Source organism: Corythoichthys intestinalis, chromosome 13 (genome assembly GCF_030265065.1).
Source record: "Corythoichthys intestinalis isolate RoL2023-P3 chromosome 13, ASM3026506v1, whole genome shotgun sequence".
Taxonomy (NCBI): Eukaryota; Metazoa; Chordata; class Actinopteri; order Syngnathiformes; family Syngnathidae; genus Corythoichthys; species Corythoichthys intestinalis.
In genome coordinates, this window is record NC_080407.1 from 15,256,857 (window position 1) to 15,279,066 (window position 22,210).

Below are 22,210 nucleotides of genomic sequence, written 5' to 3' on the forward strand. Positions count from 1 at the left end.
CTGCAAAGCTTCATTGCTTCAAGGAGCTTCATTTGGGGGAGACAGTCAACCTCTGCTGCCACCTGTTGTCAACACTGTTGTTTGTTGTCCAACATGCCTCCTTGCATGCATTGCAGCGCTACATATGTAAATAACAATCAAAAATCATGTTCTGTGCTAATTGTTTCTTCAGTTACTGTTCCAGTTGTTTCATTAATTGCTAGTTATGGTATTCGGTAACACTTTATTTGACAGTGGCGCCATAAGACGGTCATCTGTTTTTGTTTTTTTTGCCATGTGGCATTTTTTTGGTAAGTGGCAAAATGGATTTTGCCATGTAGCTTTTTTTTTCATGTGGCAAAATCGATTTTGGCGTGTGGCATTTTTTTCATGGTGCAAAACTGATTTTGCCATGTAGCATTTTTTTTTGGTATGTGGCAAAATAGATTTTGCCAGATGTGGCAAAACTCATTTTGCCATGTGGCTTTTTTTTGGAGGTATGTGGAAAACGGATTTCAGCAAGTGGCATTTTTTGTTCATGTTGCAAAATTCATTTTGCCATGTGGCATGTTTTTTTGCCATGTGGCAAAATAGATTTTGCCATGTGACATTTTTTTTGCCATGTGGCAAAATTGATTTTGCCATGTGGCTTTTTTTGGAGGTATGTGGAAAATGGATTTCAGCATGTTGCATTTTTTTGTTGATGTGGAAAAATTCATTTTGCCATGTGGCATGTATTTTTTGCCATGTGGCATGTTTTTTTTTGTCATGTGGCAAAATTGATTTTGCAATGTGGCATTTTCTTTGCCATGTAGCAAAATTGACTTTGTCGTGTAGCATTTTTGGGAGGGCTGTGGAAAATGGACTTCGGCATGTGGCATTTTTTTTTGGCATGTGGCAAAAATCGATTTTGGTGTGTGGCATTTTTTTCATATGGCAAAATAGATTTTGCCATGTGGCAAAACTCATTTTTCCATGTGGCTTTTTTTGGAGGTATGTGGAAAATGGATTTCAGCACGTGGCATTTTTCTGTTCATGTGGCAAATTTCATTTTGCCATGTGGCATTTTTTTTTTTGCCATGTGGCATGTTTTTTTGTCATGTGGCAAAATTGATTTTGCAATGTGGCATTTTTTTTTGCCATGTGGCAAAACTCATTTCGCCATGTAGCCTTTTTTTTGCCATGTGGCAAAATTGATTTTGCCATGTGGCTTTTTTGGAGGTATGTGGAAAATGGATTTCAGCAGGTTGCATTTTTTTGTTGATGTGGCAAAATTCATTTTGCCATGTGGCATGTATTTTTTGCCATGTGGCATGTTCTTTTTGTCATGTGGCAAAATTGATTTTGCAATGTGGCATTTTCTTTGCCATGTAGCAAAATTGACTTTGCCATGCAGCATTTTTGGGAGGGATGTGGAAAATGGACTTCGGCATGTGGCATTTTTTGTTCATGTGGAAAAATTGATTTTGCCATGTAGCATTTTTTTTGTTTTGGTTTGTGGCAAAATCGATTTGGCCATGTAACATTTTTTTTTGTTTTGGTACGTGGCAACATTGATTTTGCCGTGTAGCAATTTTTTTTTTTTTGGTGTGTGGCAAAATAGATTTTGCCATGTAGCAATTTTTTTTTTTTTGGTGTGTGGCAAAATAGATTTTGCCATGTGGCATTTTTTTGCGATGTGGCAAAATTGATTTTGGTATGGAGCATTTGTTGTTTTTTGGGCATTTTTGCAGGCCATGCACGTCCATGCCATTGACAGCTATGCAAGTCCAAATTTTCCATTCATATTAAATGGCACAAAAACGTCTTGCTGTGATTTCTGACCAAATACTTACCATTACAGCAGTCAATGGCATAGCCTGACTTGGGTGCCAGTTGAATGTCAATGCGCTGTAATGGTAAGTGCGTGGTCAAAAATCACACCCCCATACTTACTCACAACATACTTTTCGTTCTCGGCCCTGCTGGTATTTTGAGTGAACAACTGGTGGACGGGGTTAAATTCAAATTCACTGGCCATCTCCTGCAATCGAACCTTGACGTACATTTAAAAGCAAGGTCGGCCTTGTCCCGGCGGTGCCATTAATGCGGGATAAAGGAGATTATTAGCTTGATCCAACGTTAAAAAAAAAAAAAGACCATTTCACTACCTTGCCTTTAAAAAAGGAGGTAATCTCGCACCTTGAGTTCCCAATTCAGCTCATTTCCCTCCACCTTTTTTTCCTTTGGATTAATTTTAGACACCGAGGAAGTCCGAGAATGGACTTCCCACTTAATTATTCTATTAAAATCCCCTTTCAGAATTCCGTGTAACGTCTGAGGATGAATAATTGCCTTGTGTGAAATCGCCAAAGTAGAGGACACTCATGTTCGACGAGTATCCTGAACATTTGTGTATGTGTGTGCAGCGACATGCGCTGGAACAAAGGAACCATCCTGAAGGCCTCGGTGGAGTACATCAGGTGGCTGCAGAAGGAACAGCAGCACGCTCGCGAGTTGGAAAGTCGCCAGAAGAAGCTGGAGCAGGCCAACAGGCGGCTGATACTCAGAATTCAGGTAATGCCGAAGATGGGTGTACGTAAAGATGGAGAACTTTTGCAAACTAGCCCTCTTTTCCACCAGAATCGGAGTCATCTCCCGTAAATTTCATTTTGAATCCTGTGGCTTATACTCCAGTGTGGCTTATTTGTTGATTTATTTGGGTTAAAAGGTCACACTTTCTTTGACAGCGGTGTCATAACACTGTCATAAGACCGTCATAATTATGACGTGGCGCTATCATGGGCCTTACTGAATGCTTATGTCACTAACACTCTTTATGTCCAGCTTGGATCTTTTACATCCATTCAAAAGTGACATAATTTGCAGGATAACACGAAATGACATCTGTTACAAGAATTCATAAATGCTCATGACAGTGTCCTGTCATAATTATGATTGTCTAATGACAGTCTTATGGTGCCACTGTCAAATAAAGTGTCACCAAATACCATAACTAGCAATTAATGAAACAACTGGAACAGCAAATGAAGAAATAATTAGCACAGAACATGAATTTGGATTGTTATTTACATCTTTAGCGCTGCAACGCATGCTAGGAGGCATGTTGGACAATGTTGACAGCAGGTGGCAGCAGAGGTTGACTGTCTCCCCCAGTGATGGCCAAACGAAGCTTCTTGAAGCAATAAAGCTTTGCAGCCAATTGGTTCAAAGCTTCATGGTGGTTTATTTCGTCTTATGACAGTCGTATTATGCCGCTGTCAATTTTTTTTTACCGGTTATGTATATAAATTACATAAATTATGTGAAATGCCCCCAAATTAACATATATGTGACTCGTAAATACTCCGAAATCAACAGAAAGTGACCCGCAAATGCCCTCCAAATCATCAGAAAGTAAATCGGAAATAGTGCTGCAGCTATCGATTATTTTAGTAGTCAATTAATTGATGAACTGGTTAGTTCGAATAATCGAGTAATTGGATGAGGAACATAAAAAATGAATACATGAGCTGAGCCTCAAACGGCATAAAAGATAAATAAATGAGGATCTAAGTACAACAAAAGAACAATTCACTAACTTACAAAAGTCCGCTAGCTTAAATGCTAACATTTTTTTTACAATGCTTTTAACATTATATAAATATTAGGGCTGTCAAAATTATCGCGTTAACGGGCGGGAATTAATTTTTAAAATTAATCACATTAAAATATTTGACGCAATTAACGCACATGCCCCGATCAGACAGATTTAAATGACAGTGCAGTGAAACTTGTTAATTGTGTTTTATGGAGTTTTGCCGCCCTCTGCTGGCGCTTGGATGCGACTGATTTTATAGGCTTCAGCACCCATGGCCATTGTGTAAGTAATTATTGACATCAACAATGGCGGGCTACTAGTTAATTTTCTGATTGAAAATTTTACAAATTTTATCAAAACGAAAACATTAAGAGGGGTTTGAATATAAAATTTCTATAACTTGTACTAACATTTATCTTTTAAGAACTACGAGTCTTTCTATTTATGGATCGCTTTAACAGAATGTTAATAATGTTAATGCCATCTTGTTGATTTATTGGTATAATAAACAAATACAGTTTTATGTACCGTATGTTGAATGTATATATCCAACTTGTGTCTTATCTTTCCATTCCAACAATAATTTACAGAAAAATATGGCATATTTTATAGATGGTTTGAATTGCGATTAATTGCGATTAATTACGATAAATTCATTTTTAAGCTGTAATTAACTCGATTAAAATTTTTAATCGTTTGACAGCCCTAATAAATATACCTATAAACTAAATTACCAATGCATTAAGAAACATTAGCTCAAACAAAAAAATAGCTTATGTTGGTCTTAGCAGGGAGCAGCTGGATTCAGCCATGTGAAATGAGTTATATTATATTCACCGTTGCCACTCGAGGGCAGTGTATCCACCCAAATCAATAAAACAATGCAAACACTTACAACACAAACCATTACAACGCCACTTTAATTAAACGAATACTCGAAGCGGCAAAATTTGAATCTTTTTTTTTCTCATCTAATTACTCAAGTTAATCGATTAATCTTTGCAGCACTAATCGGAAATTACGTGTAAATACCCCGAAATCAACAGGAAGTGACCAATGCCCAAAATCAACAGGAAATGACATGAAACTGCCTGGGATTGGCTGCCACTGATGGCCATAGACGTCCAATCTGTTTGAAGTGGGAGGGATGGTAGCTGGTTCCTACCCCTAGCTAGAATAACTGTACTTTGGAAAGCTTTGTTAGTTAACATTTTGGTTTTTTTTCGACAGGAACTTGAGATCCAGGCTCGAGCACACGGCCTCCCTAACATGGCGACCTCTTTGGGGACAACAGATCTGTCCTCACACCTCCTCAAACAACAGCAAACATCCCCTCAACCCCAGCAGCCCCCTCTCTACCAGGAAGACCCCAACGGTGATTACTTACCCAGGATCACGGTGGTCACCGGTGTCCAGTCTATCCCGGCGTCGTCCGTCCCGCAGGACCACATGGCGGGCGCCGACGGCTGCACCACCTTCTCCGACCCATTGTCTCACTTCACCGAGATTTTCAGCGCCACGCTCAAGGGAGAGCACCGACTGGACGAGATCCTGATGGACGACGCGCTGTCCCCATTCGGGGCCGACCCGCTGCTGTCGTCCGGCTCGCCGCAAGCCGCGTCCAAGGACAGCAGCCGCCGCAGCAGCTTCAGCTCAGGGGAAGGCGACGACCTATAATGCAAAAAGCGTACAGGGTTAAAAGGGGCTTGAGACATTTCAAAAGACTGACCGAGCCCCCTTTTTTGTAAATATTGTACAGTTTGAGGAGCTCCCAGACTTTCCAGAAAAAGAGCAAAAACAGACTCGTATGAAAAAAAGGGAGAAACTTTCATTTGGTCTTTTGTTTTTTTGCTAACACTGTAGTCGCTGTACACTGAATTCTACTCCAAACAACTGCTGAAACCTGACGACACACTGTAAAAACTTTTTATTTGATAAATTGTTTGAACTTGGCATTAACCTTACTCTCAATGCCTTCAAAAGAGCATGCTAGCATCTGGGCAGTTAGCTAAGGTGTTTAGCTCAGGTGTTTGTGCACTCCGCTACCACTGATGTCCAGTTTACTAAAAATGTTGCGTTCAAACTACAGTTTACTTAGAATGTTAAACCGCTAACTTGTTTTTATAACGTTTTCCAGAAAAACTAGCTAACCAGCACCACGCTAGCACCTGTGTATTCAGCTGGGGTGTTTAGCTCAAGTGCCTCCTTGCAACTTTACTACTGAAGTCCAGTTTTCTTCAAATGTTGAGTTCAAACTTCTTAACTAAGGAATGTTATGGCCTTATTTTTTGGAGTTGACCATCAAAACTAGCTAACCTGCAGCATGCTAGCACCTGTGTATTCAACCGGGGTGTTGAGCTCAACTGCCTGCTTGCCCCTTTACTACTGAAGTCCAGTTTTCTACAAATGTTGAGTTCAAACTACTTAACTGAAGAATGTCATTGCCTTATTTTTTGGAGTTGTCTATCAAAACTAGCTAACCAGTAGCACACTAGCATCTGTGTATTCAGCCGGGGTGTTGAGCTCAAGTGTCTCCGTGCGGCTTTACCACTGAAATCCAGTTTACCTCAAATGTTGAGTTCAAACTGCTTAACTGATGAATTTTACTGTCTTATTTTTCGCAGTTGTCCATCAAAACTAACTAACCTGCAGCATGCTAGCACCTGTGTATTCAACCGGGATGTTGAGTTCAAGTGCCTGCTTGCCCCTTTACTACTGAAGTCCAGTTTTCTTCAAATGTTGAGTTCAAACTCCTTAACTGAAGAATGTTATGGCCTTATTTTTTTTTAGTTGTCCATCAAAACTAGCTAACCAGCAGCACGCTAGCACCTGTATATTCAGCCGGGGTGTTGAGCTCACGGGTCTCCATGCCCCTTTACTACATAAATCCAGTTTACTTCAAATGTTGAGTTCAAACTACTTAACAGATGAATGTTACCGTCTTATTTTTCGCAGTTGTCCATCAAAACTAGCTAACCAGCAGCACGTTAGCATCTGGGCAGTTAGCCACGATGTTTAGCTCAGGTGTCTGCTCACTCCGCTGCCACTGAAGTCCATTTATCTTAGAATGTTATCGTGTTAAATTATTTTTAGGCAGTTTTCAAACAAAACTGGCTAGCTGCATGCCACCATCTGGATAGTCAGCAAGGGTGTTTAGCTCAGGTGTCTGTGCACTCCGCTACCAACTCCAGTTTACTTAAGATGTTGAGTTTTAACTCAATACTTGTTTTTTTGAGTTTTCCATAATTTTTTAACTTAAAACTTCAAGTTCAGCCAATGTTTTTGTTTATTTTAAACAGTGCACTGTTTTGTTTTTTATACCCGATGTGCCTTATTCAGTTTAATTCAAGTCTACATCGCTAACACTGTGCCTTTTCCATGTTTTTTGTATTTATACTTGCTTAATCCATGTAATCATAAAGTATATACAGTATATATGATCTAACATGATACTTTTTTATTCTAAGTAGGGGTGGGGAAGACTATAATAAACCCCTTTTTTGATATGATTGGCTTCCTGTCGTTATCTGATGCGCAAATCGGTCTGCAAAATTGGACGGGAAGTTTCACGGTAAAAAGTAAAGGTGGCTGATTGGAAAGGAGAAAAGAGTAGAGTGGACAATAATGATAAGTAGTACGAACACTGATGAGTACTAAGAGCTGATGAGCCCTCGAGTGTGTATAATGACGAGGAAAAATGAGCGTGATCAGCGCTGGAGAGTTTGCTGTGAGGTGTGTTGCTAATAAAGTTGGCAGAAGTACGAATGATTGTAAATTGCCACAAAAGATGAGGGTACCACCATTATTAGCTTGTTTTCTGTTGTTTAGTTATGTACAACATAATTGTTAGTATATGACACTACACTACTATGTATAAGAGTATAGTAGTGTGTGTCAGAGACAATACTAATATCTGTGGGGGACTGTACATATGTGTTTGAGAGACTATATTCGTGTGTGTCAGAACAGTATAGTACAGTAGTACATCTACTTACGAAATAATTGGTTCTGGAGTAGTTTCGTAAAGTGAAAATCCCCTAAGTAGAGACACATTGACACATGAAAATGCCCTAATCCGTTCCAAATCCCACGAAATTCGGACAAATTGTTAAGTATCAATACATGTAACAAATACGTTACGATTAGATTATTGCACAATAACGATAAAATGAGGGTTGCGCATAATGTAAAAAAAAAAGATAAAGAATAAAAATTAATACATTCACGTGAAACTGACAGAAGACGAGGGACGAATGAAAAGGATGCTGGGATACACATACAGTAGAGGTCCCTTTTAGTCAATTGGAATGCTAGGAATGCTAGGCAATTGCCAATGGCAGATCAGCTATAAGTATGTTACACTCAGTAAACTCTAAGCTGTGAGTAGCAGCCCATACTGTATTTTTGCCTTTCGTATACTGAAATTTCTTCCGTAACAAGAGGCAATATTTTCCCGTTGGGGCGTGTCTTTCCCTGAAAATTCTGTATGTAGAGACGTTCGTAAGTAGAGGTACCACTGCAGTGTGTGTAATAGACGATACTACTACGAGTGTATAGTAGTATGTGTGAGAGAGAGAGAAAGTAGTGTACGTGAAAGTGTACTACAAAGTGTGAGAGTATTGTAGTGTGTGTGAGGGTATACTATTACATGTGAGAAACAATAGTAGTGTGTGTGAGAGTATAATATCAAATGTGAGAAACAATAGTAGTGTATGTGAAAGTATACTAAGTGTGAGAGAGTGTACTACTGTGAGAGAGAATAGTAGTGTGTGTGAGAATATACTACGAATTGTGAGAAAGCATACTAGTAGGTGTGAGTGAGAATAGTACTGTGTGAAAGTATACTGCTAAGTGCAAGAGAGTGTCGTCGTGTTTGTGAGAGACTGTACTACTGTGAGTGAGTGTATACCACTAAGCGTGAGAGATTATACTACTAAGTGTGAGACAATAGTGTGTGTTTGAGATTATACTACTAAGTGAGAGAGAATATACTGTGTGTGTGAGATAGTATACTGTTAAGTGTGTGAGAGAATAGTGCCTATGAGAGTGTATTACTGAGTGAGAATTGTAGTGTGTGCGAGTCTACTACTAAATGTGAGAGAATATAGTGTTGCGTGAGAGTATACTACTAACAGCAAGAGAGTATACTACTTGGTGTGAAGAATAGTCCTGTGTCAGGGAGTATACTAATACGTGTGAGAGAGAATAGTAATGTGGAAGAGTATACTACTAAGTGTAAGGGAGAATAGTAGAGTGTGAGAGTATACGACCAAGAGTGAGAGTATACTAGTAGGTATGAGAGGCAATAGTTCTGTGTGTGAGAGAGCATACTAGTGTGTGTTAGTCTGTACTGCTATGTGTGAGAATATACTGTGTGTGAGAGAACATACTGTGTGTGAGTCTGAGAGAGAAAAGTAATGTGTAAGAGTATACCACTAAATGTGAGTATAGCAGTGTGTAAGAGACAATAGTACTATGTGTGAGATAGTATACTGCTAAGTGTGAGAGAATATACTGTGTGTGTGAGATAGTATACTGTTAAGTGTGTGAGAGAATAGTGTCTATGAGAGTGTATTACTGAGTGAGAATTGTAGTGTGTGCGAGTCTACTACTAAATGTGAGACAATATAGTAGTGCGTGAGAGTATACTACTAACAGCAAGAGAGTATACTACTTGGTGTGAAGAATAGTCCTGTGTCAGGGAGTATACTAATAAGTGTGAGAGAGAATAGTAATGTGGAAGAGTATACTACTAAGTGTAAGGGAGAATAGTAGAGTGTGAGAGTATACGACCAAGAGTGAGAGTATACTAGTAGGTATGAGAGGCAATAGTCCTGTGTGTGAGAGAGCATACTAGTGTGTGTTAGTCTGTACTGCTATGTGTGAGAATATACTGCGTGTGAGAGAACATACTGTGTGTGTGAGTCTGAGAGAGAAAAGTAATGTGTAAGAGTATACCACTAAATGTGAGTATAGCAGTGTGTAAGAGACAATAGTACTATGTGTGAGATAGTATACTGCTAAGTGTGAGAGAGTATAGTAGTGTGTGTGTGAGTCTGTACTATGTGTGAGAGAATTTACTGAGTGAGAGTGAGAGAGTATACTATTAAGTGTGAGAGAGACTAGTAGTGCCTCTGAGAGTGAATTACTAAGTTAGAGAGAATAGTAATGAGTGAGAGCATACCACTAAATGTTAGAGAGTAAAGCAGTGTGTGAGAGTATACTCTGAGGTATGAGAGAATAGTCCTGTGCATGAGAGAGTATACTACTAAGTGTGAGAGGGAACAGTACTGCATGTGAGAGAGTATACTACTGAGTGTGAGAGAGAATAGTAGTGTGGAAGAGTATACTACTAAGTGTAAGAGACAATAGTAGTGTGTGAGCGTATACGACCAAGTGTGAGAGTATAGGTGTGAGAGACAATAGTACTGTGTGTGAGAGAGTATACTGGTAAGTGCGCGAGAGTATAGTAGTGTAAGAGTCTGTACTACTATGTGTGAGAGAATGTACTGTGATGTGTGAGAGAGCATACTATTTAGAGTGAATACTAGTGTGTGAAAGTATACTACTAAATGTGAGACAGTATCGTAGTGAGAGTATAGCGGGCGTATACTACTTGGTGTGAGAATAGTACAGTGTGTGAGAGAGTATACTACTAACTGTGAGAGGGAATAATTCAATTCAATTCAATTTTATTTGTATAGCCCTGGATCACAACAACGTTGTCTCAAAGGGCTTTGCAGAGGCAATATGATACACAATCAGAAACAGCAAATGAAGCAACAAAGATGAATAAATAAATTCAAGTCCTGGGTTTCCCTCATCCTTAGACCCTCCATGTCGGCAAGAAAAAACTCCAAAAACTCCAGAGTCTTCGGGAGTATAGAATAGAAGTGTGTGAGAGAGTATATGACTAAGTTTGTGAGAGTATAGTAGTGTGTGTAAGAGTCTGTACTACTATGTGGGAGAGAATGTACTGCGTGTGTGAGAGAGCATTCTATTTAGAGTGAGAGAGAATAGTAGTTCCTGTGTGAGTCAATTATTATTCATTCATTCATTAGTCATTATTATTATAGTATACTACTATATATAATAGTAGTATAATAATTATAATAATTATTCATTGCCAATCATACTTGTCATAAAGAGTGTCATTTGAAAGCTATTCTTAATGTAGAATCTGTATTCTGTAGTATTTACTCTACATATTATAATATTAATTCTGAAGTATGTGAGATTAACTCCAGAAATTGTTATTTATATGACCAACATGACGTGCTTTTATTTTGAAATGTTCATCGGAGGTACGTTCGCTAAACCGCTAACCGAAAGCTTTACACTCCGTAAAAAAACATTCTTCGTCATTGCTTGTGGTGTCACTCATAGATTTAATTTTTTTTTTTCGTTAGCAAATGCTGTTAACCAGCTGTTGAGTGTTAATGTATGACTGATTGGAACTGTACTGCATTGTTTCGCCACAGGGTGTGCTGTCGTGTATTTTATGTTCAGTGTGAAGAAGAAGAAAGTTAAAAGAGGCATTTGCGGCCTGTTCTCAACCTGTCCCTCACTGCACTTTGGCTCTCATGGAGAGCACGTTCGCTCATGTGTTCGAAATAAACAATAGCCGACGTGCAAAGTAGCAAGTAAGCTGTAAAAATAGCGAGCTTAGTGGCGTGAAAAACGCTGGAGACGTAAGTGAAGCTAACTAACAGCTAAGCGGAGTTACAGTGCCTTGCAAAAGTATTCGGCCCCCTTGAACCTTGCAACCTTTCGCCACATTTCAGGCTTCAAACATAATGATATAAAATTTTAATTTTTTGTCAAGAATCAACAACAAGTGGGACACAATCGTGAAGTGGAACAAAATTTATTGGATAATTTCAACTTTTTTAACAAAAAACTGAAAAGTGGGGCGTGCAATATTATTCGGCCCCCTTGCGTTAATACTTTGTAGCGCCACCTTTTGCTCCAATTACAGATGCAAGTCGCTTGGGGTATGTTTCTATCAGTTTTGCACATCGAGAGACTGACATTCTTGCCCATTCTTCCTTGCAAAACAGCTCAAGCTCAGTGAGGTTGGATGGAGAGTGTTTGTGAACAGCAGTCTTCAGCTCTTTCCACAGATTCTCGATTGGATTCAGGTCTGGACTTTGACTTGGCCATTCTAACACCTGGATACGTTTATTTTTGAACCATTCCATTGTAGATTTGGCTTTATGTTTTGGATCATTGTCCTGTTGGAAGATAAATCTCCATCCCAGTCTCAGGTCTTGTGCAGATACCAACAGGTTTTCTTCCAGAATGTTCCTGTATTTGGCTGCATCCATCTTCCCGTCAATTTTAACTATCTTTCCTGTCCCTACTGAAGAAAAGCAGGCCCAAACCATGATGCTGCCACCACCATGTTTGAGAGTGGGGATGGTGTGTTCAGGGTGATGAGCTGTGTTGCTTTTACGCCAAACATATCGTTTTGCATTGTGGCCAAAAAGTTCAATTTTGGTTTCATCTGACCAGAGCACCTTCTTCCACATGTTTGGTGTGTCTCCCAGGTGGCTTGTGGCAAACTTTAAACGAGACTTTTTATGGATATCTTTGAGAAATGGCTTTCTTCTTGCCACTCTTCCATAAAGGCCAGATTTGTGCAGTGTACGACTGATTGTTGTCCTATAGACAGACTCTCCCACCTCAGCTGTAGATCTCTGCAGTTCATCCAGAGTGATCATGGGCCTCTTGGCTGCATCTCTGATCAGTTTTCTCCTTGTTTGAGAAGAAAGTTTGGAGGGACGGCCCGGTCTTGGTAGATTTGCAGTGGTCTGATGCTCCTTCCATTTCAATATGATGGCTTGCACAGTGCTCCTTGAGATGTTTAAAGCTTGGGAAATCTTTTGGTATCCAAATCCGGCTTTAAACTTCTCCACAACAGTATCTCGGACCTGCCTGGTGTGTTCCTTGGTTTTCATAATGCTCTCTGCACTTTAAACAGAACCCTGAGACTATCACAGAGCAGGTGCATTTATACGGAGACTTGATTACACACCGGTGGATTCTATTTATCATCATCGGTCATTTAGGACAACAGTGGATCATTCAGAGATCCTCACTGAACTTCTGGAGTGAGTTTGCTGCACTGAAAGTAAAGGGGCCGAATAATATTGCACGCCCCACTTTTCAGTTTTTTATTTGTTAAAAAAGTTTAAATTATCCAATAAATGTGTTTCCACGTCACGATTGTGTCCCACTTGTTGCTGATTCTTGACAAAAAAATTAAATTTAATATCTTTATGTTTGAAGCCTGAAATGTGGCGAAAGGTTGCAAGATTCAAGGGGGCCGAATACTTTTGCAAGGCACTGTAAGTGATGCTAAACAGAGCTAAGCGAAGCTAAACGGTGCAAAATGAAGCTAAGCGACTGATACTCAGTTCGTCGTCGTGGAACAGTCCATTGTAGTGCTGGTGTGTGGGGGAGAGATAATACAAATGCAGCATTCAAATGGCTTTCTTTTTTGTTTTGTTATTTGTTTGTTTGGTATGCTGACATAATTATACATGACGAATAGTTGGGGGTGCTGCTGGCTCCGGTGGCCCAAGCCCTTGCTCGTTGGGGCAAGGGCAGCTGGTTGGGGGCCCCCTACTGGTTGGGGGCCTAGGGCGACCGCCTACTTCGCCTGAATAGTAGATCCGCCTATGCCCATAGATGACGTTCAAACAAAGCAGAAACGAGCTTTTAAAAAATGATTATTATTTTTTTGCAATGTAATCATTCGGCGACGTGAGGATATCATCATATTTAGTAGCCCCCTCCGAAAATATTGAAGTCCTTTTTTTCAAAGCGTTCTTATTATCATTACGCAATTGTTGCCACATAATATTCTCGTGTCAACTTTGACTCCAGTGCTCAAATCAACTTCTCACATATTTGAATAATACTCCGCAGACAAAAGCATATCCTAACTTCGTCCTGTATATCAAAGGCGACGCCTGGACAAAGTTCAAGGCTCGTTACTCGCAGGGGCTTCAAACAGGAATTGTGGTCGGATGAGGCAACGCTGACATCACAACGAAGCGCTTTTTATTTGGAATATCACACATCATCAAGCGCACGTCTAATGAGAAAGCAGCACAAATAGCACGTCAGCCTTTAAAAAACACTTGGGAGACTTTGTGGTCTTATGAGAAAGTACGTTTCAATCAAAAAATATGCTATGTGTCAATTCATTTTTGAATCAAATGCTTTATATTGTGCAGAAAATATTAGTTGCAGCATAATGTTCAACAGCAGGTGGCAGCAATGTACTGTGTTGTACACAAAGTCAAGTGGGTGCGGTTTAAATGTCTCATCCAAAATGGATTGTTGTTAAACAACTATGCTAAAGCTAAAGAAAATATCTTTTTAAAAATGAGTGTACTAATGAGAAAGCATAAGCATTTTATACCAAAACAACCTGAAAATAGTAGATATTTGGCTGCTTTTCGCCTATACTGATGCTTGAACTTGTTTACAAAAATGTCATGCTTTAATACAATACTGTATATACGTAAACAAAAAAAAATCCTATTGAAACTAAATGTGTGGAGTTACGTGTATGTACAAAAATATACATAAATATGTATGAATAATCATGTATACACTTACATATCGAATGTATTGTTGAAGCTATTTAAAAAATCAGTACACAAAGTCTGTCAAAAAGTTTGAAATAACTATTTATAAAAGCGTTTTAAACCACTAAAAGGATTTTATAAAAATAAAGCACCTTAATTTAAACCAAAAACAAAAAAAAAAAGAGCATTGAATCCCCCAGCGGAGGGGTGTCCTGTCACTGAAACGACGTTGTCAGAGCCCCCGTGCCGCCCCTGTGCTACCATGCTCTCACCTGTCGAGCCTGCCATCGCTTCCACTTAATCACCTTGCGCATATGCACGTGTACGCGCGCGCGTGTCAATGCGTGTCAACACACGAAAGCAACCTAAAAGGCCCTCGTCTGGATTTCCAATGACACGTCTTATGCGCAAATTAGGTGCAGCACGAGTGGAAATAATGATATAGAGAGGCACTAAGCAGCACGTGTCATATCTATTTCCAGGCACGAGTCAGAGATTGGTGACAAACAACAATATCCTGCCTCTCAATTGGCCTATTAAATGTGGAAATGTGAAAAATCATGACGCAAAGGTCATTAAAAGCTTTATAAGTGACTATTTTTAGATAAATAAACTTTATCCATTGATATTTATGTTACTTTCTGTTCTTTTGGGGTTATTTTCTGTTGTTTTCAGGGAGATTTTTAAGTTTGGGTCACTATTTAATTTTGAGGAATTTTTGAGCCACTTCCTCGTTTTCTCGGGAAATGACTCTGTTTATGACCCTCAATAACAAATTGAATATTTTCAAAGATATTTTTCGTTGTATAAGTCGCACCCGAGCAGTGTTGTTTTTGGCAGCCTATTTAATTTTTGTCTTATACTTATTAGTCTTAGTCCTATTTTAGTCATTATATGGGGCTTAGCAAAAGGCCCAGATAACAAAATTCCTCAACTTTATTCGTTTTCTTAGTGACATCATCTTATTTGCCGCGTTTTTTCAGCGTGCCGCACAGCCCGAACCCGTTCGAATATCAAAACGACTGGAATTTTTGCGTGAGGCAGGAATTTTTTTCGTTTGCCCGTAAACGTACGTTAAAAACAAAGTTTAAAAATATATCTAGTCCTAGATTTTTTTTAACCTAATCACATAATTTGGACATAAAAAACTCCGGGGTGGTGAGGGGCATAAAAGGTGTATACAGAATTTGGAATGAACTTACGGTTCCCCCTAAAATTTGCCAAAAGCTGTACCATTCATTTCTAATGGGATGCCACTGACAGCCATGTAAGTCCAAATTTCCCATTCATTTTCAATGGCATTTACATTGCATTGACGCCCATGTACACAGATGCCATTGACGGCCATGTATTTCAATTCTATTGATGCCAATGTACTTGAATTCCATTGACGCATATGTAAGTCAATGGCACTGACGGCTATGTAAGTCCAAATTTCCCATTCATTTTCAATGGCATTTACATTGCATTGACGCCCATGTACACAGATGCCATTGACGGCCATGTATGTCAATTCTATTGATGCCAATGTACTTGAATTCCATTGACGCATATGTAAGTCAATGCCACTGACGGCTATGTACGTCCAAATTTCCCATTAATTTTCAATGGCAAAAAAACGGTGTATCCCCCCACAGCAAAGCCCCATAGTAATTTCTCCAGAAATTGCAGTTTCTAGTTTGAAAATGTGTTTGTCTTCGTCTAATTTTAGTTGACGAAAACTCAATATATTTGCATGTAAAACTTAAACGTTTCACTCCAAAAATAGATAAATATAAAAAGGTTTCCAATTATTTTCAATGAACATTGTCAGAAAAGCACATATTGCAGCGTCTACATATCTATCATGTGATGATACACATTAAGCAGGATAACAGTGTTATTTTCAACTAGAAACTGCAATTTCAGGAGAAATTACGATCGGGCTTCGATGTGATGGATACAGATCTATCAGGTCACTTCCTGTTGATTTGGGGACATTTCTGGGACGCGTCCTGTTGATATCAGATAGTTCCCTGTTCATTTGGGGGCATTTCCGGGACATGTCCTGTTGCATGGCGGTCAATGGCATCGACTAACTTGGGCGCCAGTTCAATGTCAATGGGCTGTAGAGGTAAGGTTTTGGTAAAAAATGACAAGCACATACGTTTTTCCGCCATTGAAAATGAATGGAAAATTTAGACGTATATGGCTGTCAATGGCATGGACGTGCACAGTTGTCAATAGCATCTAAGTACTTGGGTGCCATGAATGAACTGTCATGGTAAATGATCCAAAATCATAAGAATCTATAGTATGTCTTCCTGCCGTTGAAAATGAATGGGAAATTTGGACGTAAATAACTGTCAATGGCATCCCATTGTAAATGAATGGGACAGTTTTGGGGGAATTTTTGGGGGAACCCTAAGTTTTTGCCCAATTCTGTGTATAACTGTTATGCCCCTTACTCCTGGAATTTTTTATTGGCAAATTATGAGATTTGGTCAAAAATTGTAGGACTAGATAGTTTGAAAAAATATTTTTTTTCAATAAACCCACATTTGCGGGAAAACAAAAACTTGGGAGGGGGGGGGGCAATCGAAAAATTCCCTGCGTCGCGCCAATATTCCAGTCATTTCGATATTGATACAGTGACGGTCGTTCAAACGGTTTGGGCTGTGCAGCAAGCTGAAGAAACGCCATTCAAAAAAAAAAAAAAAATCAATAAATAAATAAAAGGAATTTTACTATCCGGGCCTTTGCTTTGCAAAGCCCCATCGAGTTAATTATACACACCTGGACGCCACCAACTGTATGGAAAAAAAAAAAAAAAAAAAAAAAAAAAAGAGTTGTAGAGTTTAAGAGGACGCGGGCCGTTAGCAATAGCCTAATTCTAATGCGAACATGAATGCAATGCTAAAGCTACGAGTTATATGCGTGGTTATCATTTAAAACAGACCTTTTAATGCTAAAGCAACATTGCATATTCTCTCTTGCCAAGCAATGAGGAGACTGGAGAGGATACTAGTGGATGAGCTGGGGGTGCACAGCACGTCACATGAGTGACACAAGCAAACACTGCTACGATGCAGGCTAACTACACATAAATGTCACATGTGATGCATTTTTGTCCAGTTCTGGTCTTGTCAGACGAAAACTGGTATTTGTTTTCTTGCTATGTTTTAGTTTTAGTCTCCCAAGACACGTTTTTGGCTCATTATTGTTCTCAAAAATGGAGAAAATAATGATATCAAGCGGTACTAAACAGCAACCGTCCTATCTATTTCCAACCATGACACAAAGAGTAGGGTCACTAAAGGCCTTTCAAGGTAAGTGACTTTTTTGGTAAGATAAATAAACTTTATCAATCGTTATTTTGTTTTTCAAATATATATATGTATATATCAATTTTCTATTTATTTTTTGGTCATTTTCTGTTGTTTTCAGGGCGATTTTTAGGACACTCCCTATTGAGTTTAGGTCACGTGTTGATATTGGGGCATTTTCATACAAAATAAACCCCCAACAACGAATGAAATGTTTTTTAAACGTATTTTTCGTTGTATAAGTCGCACCTGTGTATGATTTGCACCAGCCAAATAATGCACAATGAAGAGAGAAGGAGAAAAACAACATTTATAAGTCGCACTTGTGTATAAGTTGCGTTTCTTGGGGGTTAAGAACTAAGTACCATATTGGCCCGAATATAAGACGGCCCTGATTATAAGACGACCCCCTCTTTTTCGGACTCAAGTTTGACAAAACTTTTTGAACACCAAATTAATTTTTATACAGAAAATAATTACAGTACATCTGAAACAAATGATTAAAACAATATATTTGAAAGAAAAAGAATGTTATTTCGCCTCACTCAAATCTTAATATCTGAACATTTAAATATGGAAACTAAAGTGCAATCACATTCATTAAAGAATGGCTTCTGGTTTTTGAAATATAAATAAACTAGGGCTGTCAAAATTATCGCGTTAACGGGCGGTAATTAATTTTTTAAATTAACCACGTAAAAATATTTGACGCATTTAACGCACATGCCCCGCTCAAACAGATTAAAATGACAGCACAGTGTCATGTGCACATGTTACTTGTGGTTTTTTTGTGTTTTGTCGCCCTCTGCTGGCGCTTGGGTGCGACGGATTTTATGGGTTTCAGCACCATTATGTAATTATTGACATCAACAACGGCGAGCTACTAGTTTATTTTTTGATTCAAAGTTTTACAAATTTTATTAAAACGAAAACATTAAGAGGGGTTTTAATAAAAAAAAAATTCTATAACTTACATTTATCTTTTAAGAACTACAAGTCTTTCTATCCATGGATCGCGTTAACAGAATGTTAATAATGTTAATGCTGTCTTGTTGATTTATTGTTATAATAAACAAATACATTACTTATGTACAGTATGTTGAATGTATATATCCGTCTTGTGTCCTATCTTTCCATTCCAACAATAATTTACAGAAAAATAGGGCATATTTTAAAGATGGTTTGAATTGCGATTAATTACGATTAATTAATTTTTAAGCTGTGATTAACTCGATTAAAAATTTTAATCGTTTGACAGCCCTAAAATAAACCAATCTATTGTGATAAAACAACAAAATTGCAATAACTGTATTAACCATCAAAGTGAAGTCTAACTGTAACTAGTCTTGAAACAAATCTGATTATGGAAAAACACTGCAATAAAATAATGCAAACTGGTTAAACTTGAGAGTAGCTGAGATCTGTCATGACAGAACATCGCTTCAATGATATCTGGCGCCATCTAGCGTCGTGAATGGGGAGAGTAGCAGAGATCTGTCATGACAGAACATCGCCTCAATGATATCTGGCGCCATCTAGCGTCGTGAATGGGTTTAATGTCTAGACCGTGAATATAAGACAACTCCCTCTTTTTCAGTCTTATTTCAATGCAAAAAACACCGTCTTATATTCGGGCCAATACGGTAATAACTAAAGATGTCCCGATCGATCGGGTCCGATCACGTCATTTTCAAAGTATCGGAATCGGCAAAAAAATATCGGACATGCCTTTTTTTAATATATATACTGTATATTTTTTAATTAAATCGTTTTCTAATTGTATTTAACTTTACAAACAAAATCTCTTACAATCATCCAGAGTCTTTAGTTTTGGCTTAAAATAGGGCTATCCTATTACTGCGTAAACGGCTGACATTAATTTTTTAAAAATCAATCACGTTAAAATATTTAATGCAATTAACGCATGCGCTGCACGAACCACTCACGCACTGTCGTGTTCAATCTATAATGGCGCCGTTTTACCGTTTTATATAGAGCTAACAGGCAGCATAAAATGAGTAGAGAGAATTTTGGCAGCCTTTGGAGCCTCTTTTTAATTGACTTTAGCCTTGAAATACCTCTCCCAACAATTAGAAATGTCGTGGGAAGCAATGTGGGGAAGAACGGTAGTGGCTGATCTTTTCCTTAACACCCTATGTTACTTTCCAACGCAGAGAAGATATATCAATTGGTGCCACTACACACAGTCATGGTTGCACTTCCCATCATCCATTTGGGCAGAACAGTTAAATGGCTACAGTATCATTTACTGAAAGCTCAACAAATACACTAGATGGCAATATTTAGTCACAATATACAAAGTCACATTTATCCTTTAAGAATTACAAGTCTTTCTATCCGTGGATCCCTCTCACAGAAAGAATGTTAATAATGTGAATGCCATCTTGAGGATTTATTGTCATAATAAACAAATACCGTACTTATGTACTGTATGTTTAATGTATATATTCGTCCGAGTTTTATTCATTTTTTCTGAATGCATTGCCAAAATGTATATGATCGGGAAAAATTATCAGCAATGATTGGAATTAAATCGGGAGCAAAAAAAAAAAGCAATCGGATCGGGAAATATCGGGATCGGCAGATTCTCAAACTAAAACGATCGGAATCAGATCAGGAGCAAAAAACAAGATTGGAACAACCCTAAAAGTAACATGTTAGCATGTTAGCATGACCTATTAACATGTTTAACTATGGCCGAAACAACTACAACAAAAAAACATAATTTTCATCCGAGTGGCAGGCCCAGGCAAACTAAAAAAAAGTGCGACTTAAAGACCAGAAAATACGGTATTTAAATTTCACAGAGTTTAAATGTGTTCCCTTGTCCCCTGATGTATCCAGGGAAGCTACAGTAAATGAAAAAAAAAGACCATTCCAAAAGAATTAAAAACAAAGAGGTGGGCCGGGCCTTTCCCAAATGCTATAAAATTAATGCGATTTCCAGAGTTTTTTATGAATCGCGCCAGATGCCAAATCCATAACTTCAAACAAATTGACTTCCAATTATTGGTCGTGGCGCACCACTTCCAGATGTGCAACAGATGGGGCCGGGGCGACCCAAGGTGTCTCGCCCTGCGTTTTGTGTTATTGTGCAGTAAAACAGCGGTGTGTGCGAGTGTTTTTAATCACCGTGTGGGCTGGAGGTGAAGGGAAGGACAGCGGACAAAAAAAGTCCCAAGAAATGGCCATCATTAACTAAATCTACACAGCAGAGACAATGTAAGCAGTAATAGAGGCAGGAATTATGTAAAGACAGATGAGAAATGGAAATCTGCTCGGTTTTATAGTGTTGGGATTAAATAGGAGGGAAGTAGGGTTGCCAACTGTCCCTTGAAAAATGGAATCGCCCAATATTGAGCTTTCAAGGAATGTTCTTTTGTTCCATATTATCATGATACTTTAAAAAAGTGTCTTATTCGTAGAATGAAAAAATGATGGTATGGTCATTTACAAGAGGGAAACGTATAGAGGCTTCATTTGGCCATCTCTGCTCCCTTGGTGGAGACAGTCAACCTCTGCTGCCACCTGCTGTCAACACTGTTGTCATCCAACATGCCTCCTAGCATGCATTGCAGCACTACAGATGAAAATACAAATCAAAATTCATTTGCTGTGCTGATTATTTCTTCAGTTACTGTTCCAGTTGTTTCATTAATTGCAAGTTATGGTGCTTGGTAACATTTTATTTGACAGCGGCACCATAAGACTGTCATAAGGCCAAATGAACCACCGTGAAGCTTTGAACCAATTGGCTGCAAAACTTCATTGCTTCAAGAAGCTTAACCCTTTAACACCGAACGTGTCGGATGCGACACGTTTACGCATATCATCTTTGAAGCCTCGTAACGCTGTAATTACGTCACCCACGTGCCCCTGGTTGCTCTCGTTTGAAAGTACGGAAGTTGATGTCCACACGAGTTTTTATTTGAAGTCAATCGACCAAGTAAAACGGGAGATAATGTCATTTGAGTTTTATAGTTTTATTGCACTCATAAATATGCATTAAAACGCTGCATGGACCATGTGTCAATCTCCATATTTCCATCATTTCTTGTCCTTTTTTCAAAACCGAAAGCAGCACAAAAGACTACATATCCCAAGAGCCGTTGTGATGTCAAGAAGGACGAACCTAATGTGAACATTTTTAATAAACTGACGAGCAAGGCGCCAACTAAGGGAAAGGAGACACGCGTAGCAAGCAACGGCCGGTTGGATTGAGCTAGCGACTTTGAAACGTGCAGAATGAATCGAAAACTAAATTTAGCGCAAGTTAATGCATTATTTCATTAACTCAAGGAATAGGATGAGCTGTATTTGTCATTGTTTTCCTCGGATCAGTCGGCGTCTCGGCGAGTTGAAATGACAGCAGCGCGAAAACGGCGGATGAGTCGGCTGTGTGACGTATGTGACGCAACTTAGTGACATGTTCAAAAACAAACTTTATTGAGCGCGCGCGCGCAAAAAAAAAAAAAAAAAAAAAGCTTTATTGGGTCGCATGCCTAAAAAAAAATTGAATTGAACTGAACTACTTGTCATTATTTTTGAAAATACTTTTTTTTTCAATGTTTGTTATTTTTTCTTCACGATGAATCTTTTCAATTTTATATTGATGTGTTTGAGAAGCTTGATTGCATGTACATACATACCTTTGATAAGGTGATGTGTACAATACCTAACTTCACAAAGAGATATCCTCCAAACCCTTTTTGTGTTGGATAATA

At 38.7% G+C, this 22,210-nt stretch overlaps 2 protein-coding genes across 6 annotated transcripts in view; one reads left to right on the plus strand and one right to left on the minus strand.

Moving 5' to 3' along the window:
* The window catches only part of tfec (transcription factor EC), a 53,547-nt gene extending 46,433 nt beyond the window's left edge, over positions 1-7,114 (plus strand). For all 5 annotated transcript variants that reach the window (XM_057855533.1, XM_057855531.1, XM_057855534.1 and 2 more), the window contains exons 7-8: positions 2,388-2,535; positions 4,790-7,114. In XM_057855533.1, coding sequence (XP_057711516.1) covers positions 2,388-2,535; positions 4,790-5,236 — 595 coding nt within the window. In that variant the 3' untranslated portion in view covers positions 5,237-7,114. The remainder of the gene's footprint in view (positions 1-2,387; positions 2,536-4,789) is intronic.
* The window catches only part of mdfic (MyoD family inhibitor domain containing), a 434,364-nt gene continuing 417,122 nt past the window's right edge, over positions 4,969-22,210 (minus strand). Inside the window, exon 5 of the mRNA XM_057855539.1 lies at positions 4,969-5,230. Within this exon, the coding sequence (XP_057711522.1) occupies positions 5,213-5,230 (18 nt within the window). The 3' untranslated portion in view covers positions 4,969-5,212. The remainder of the gene's footprint in view (positions 5,231-22,210) is intronic.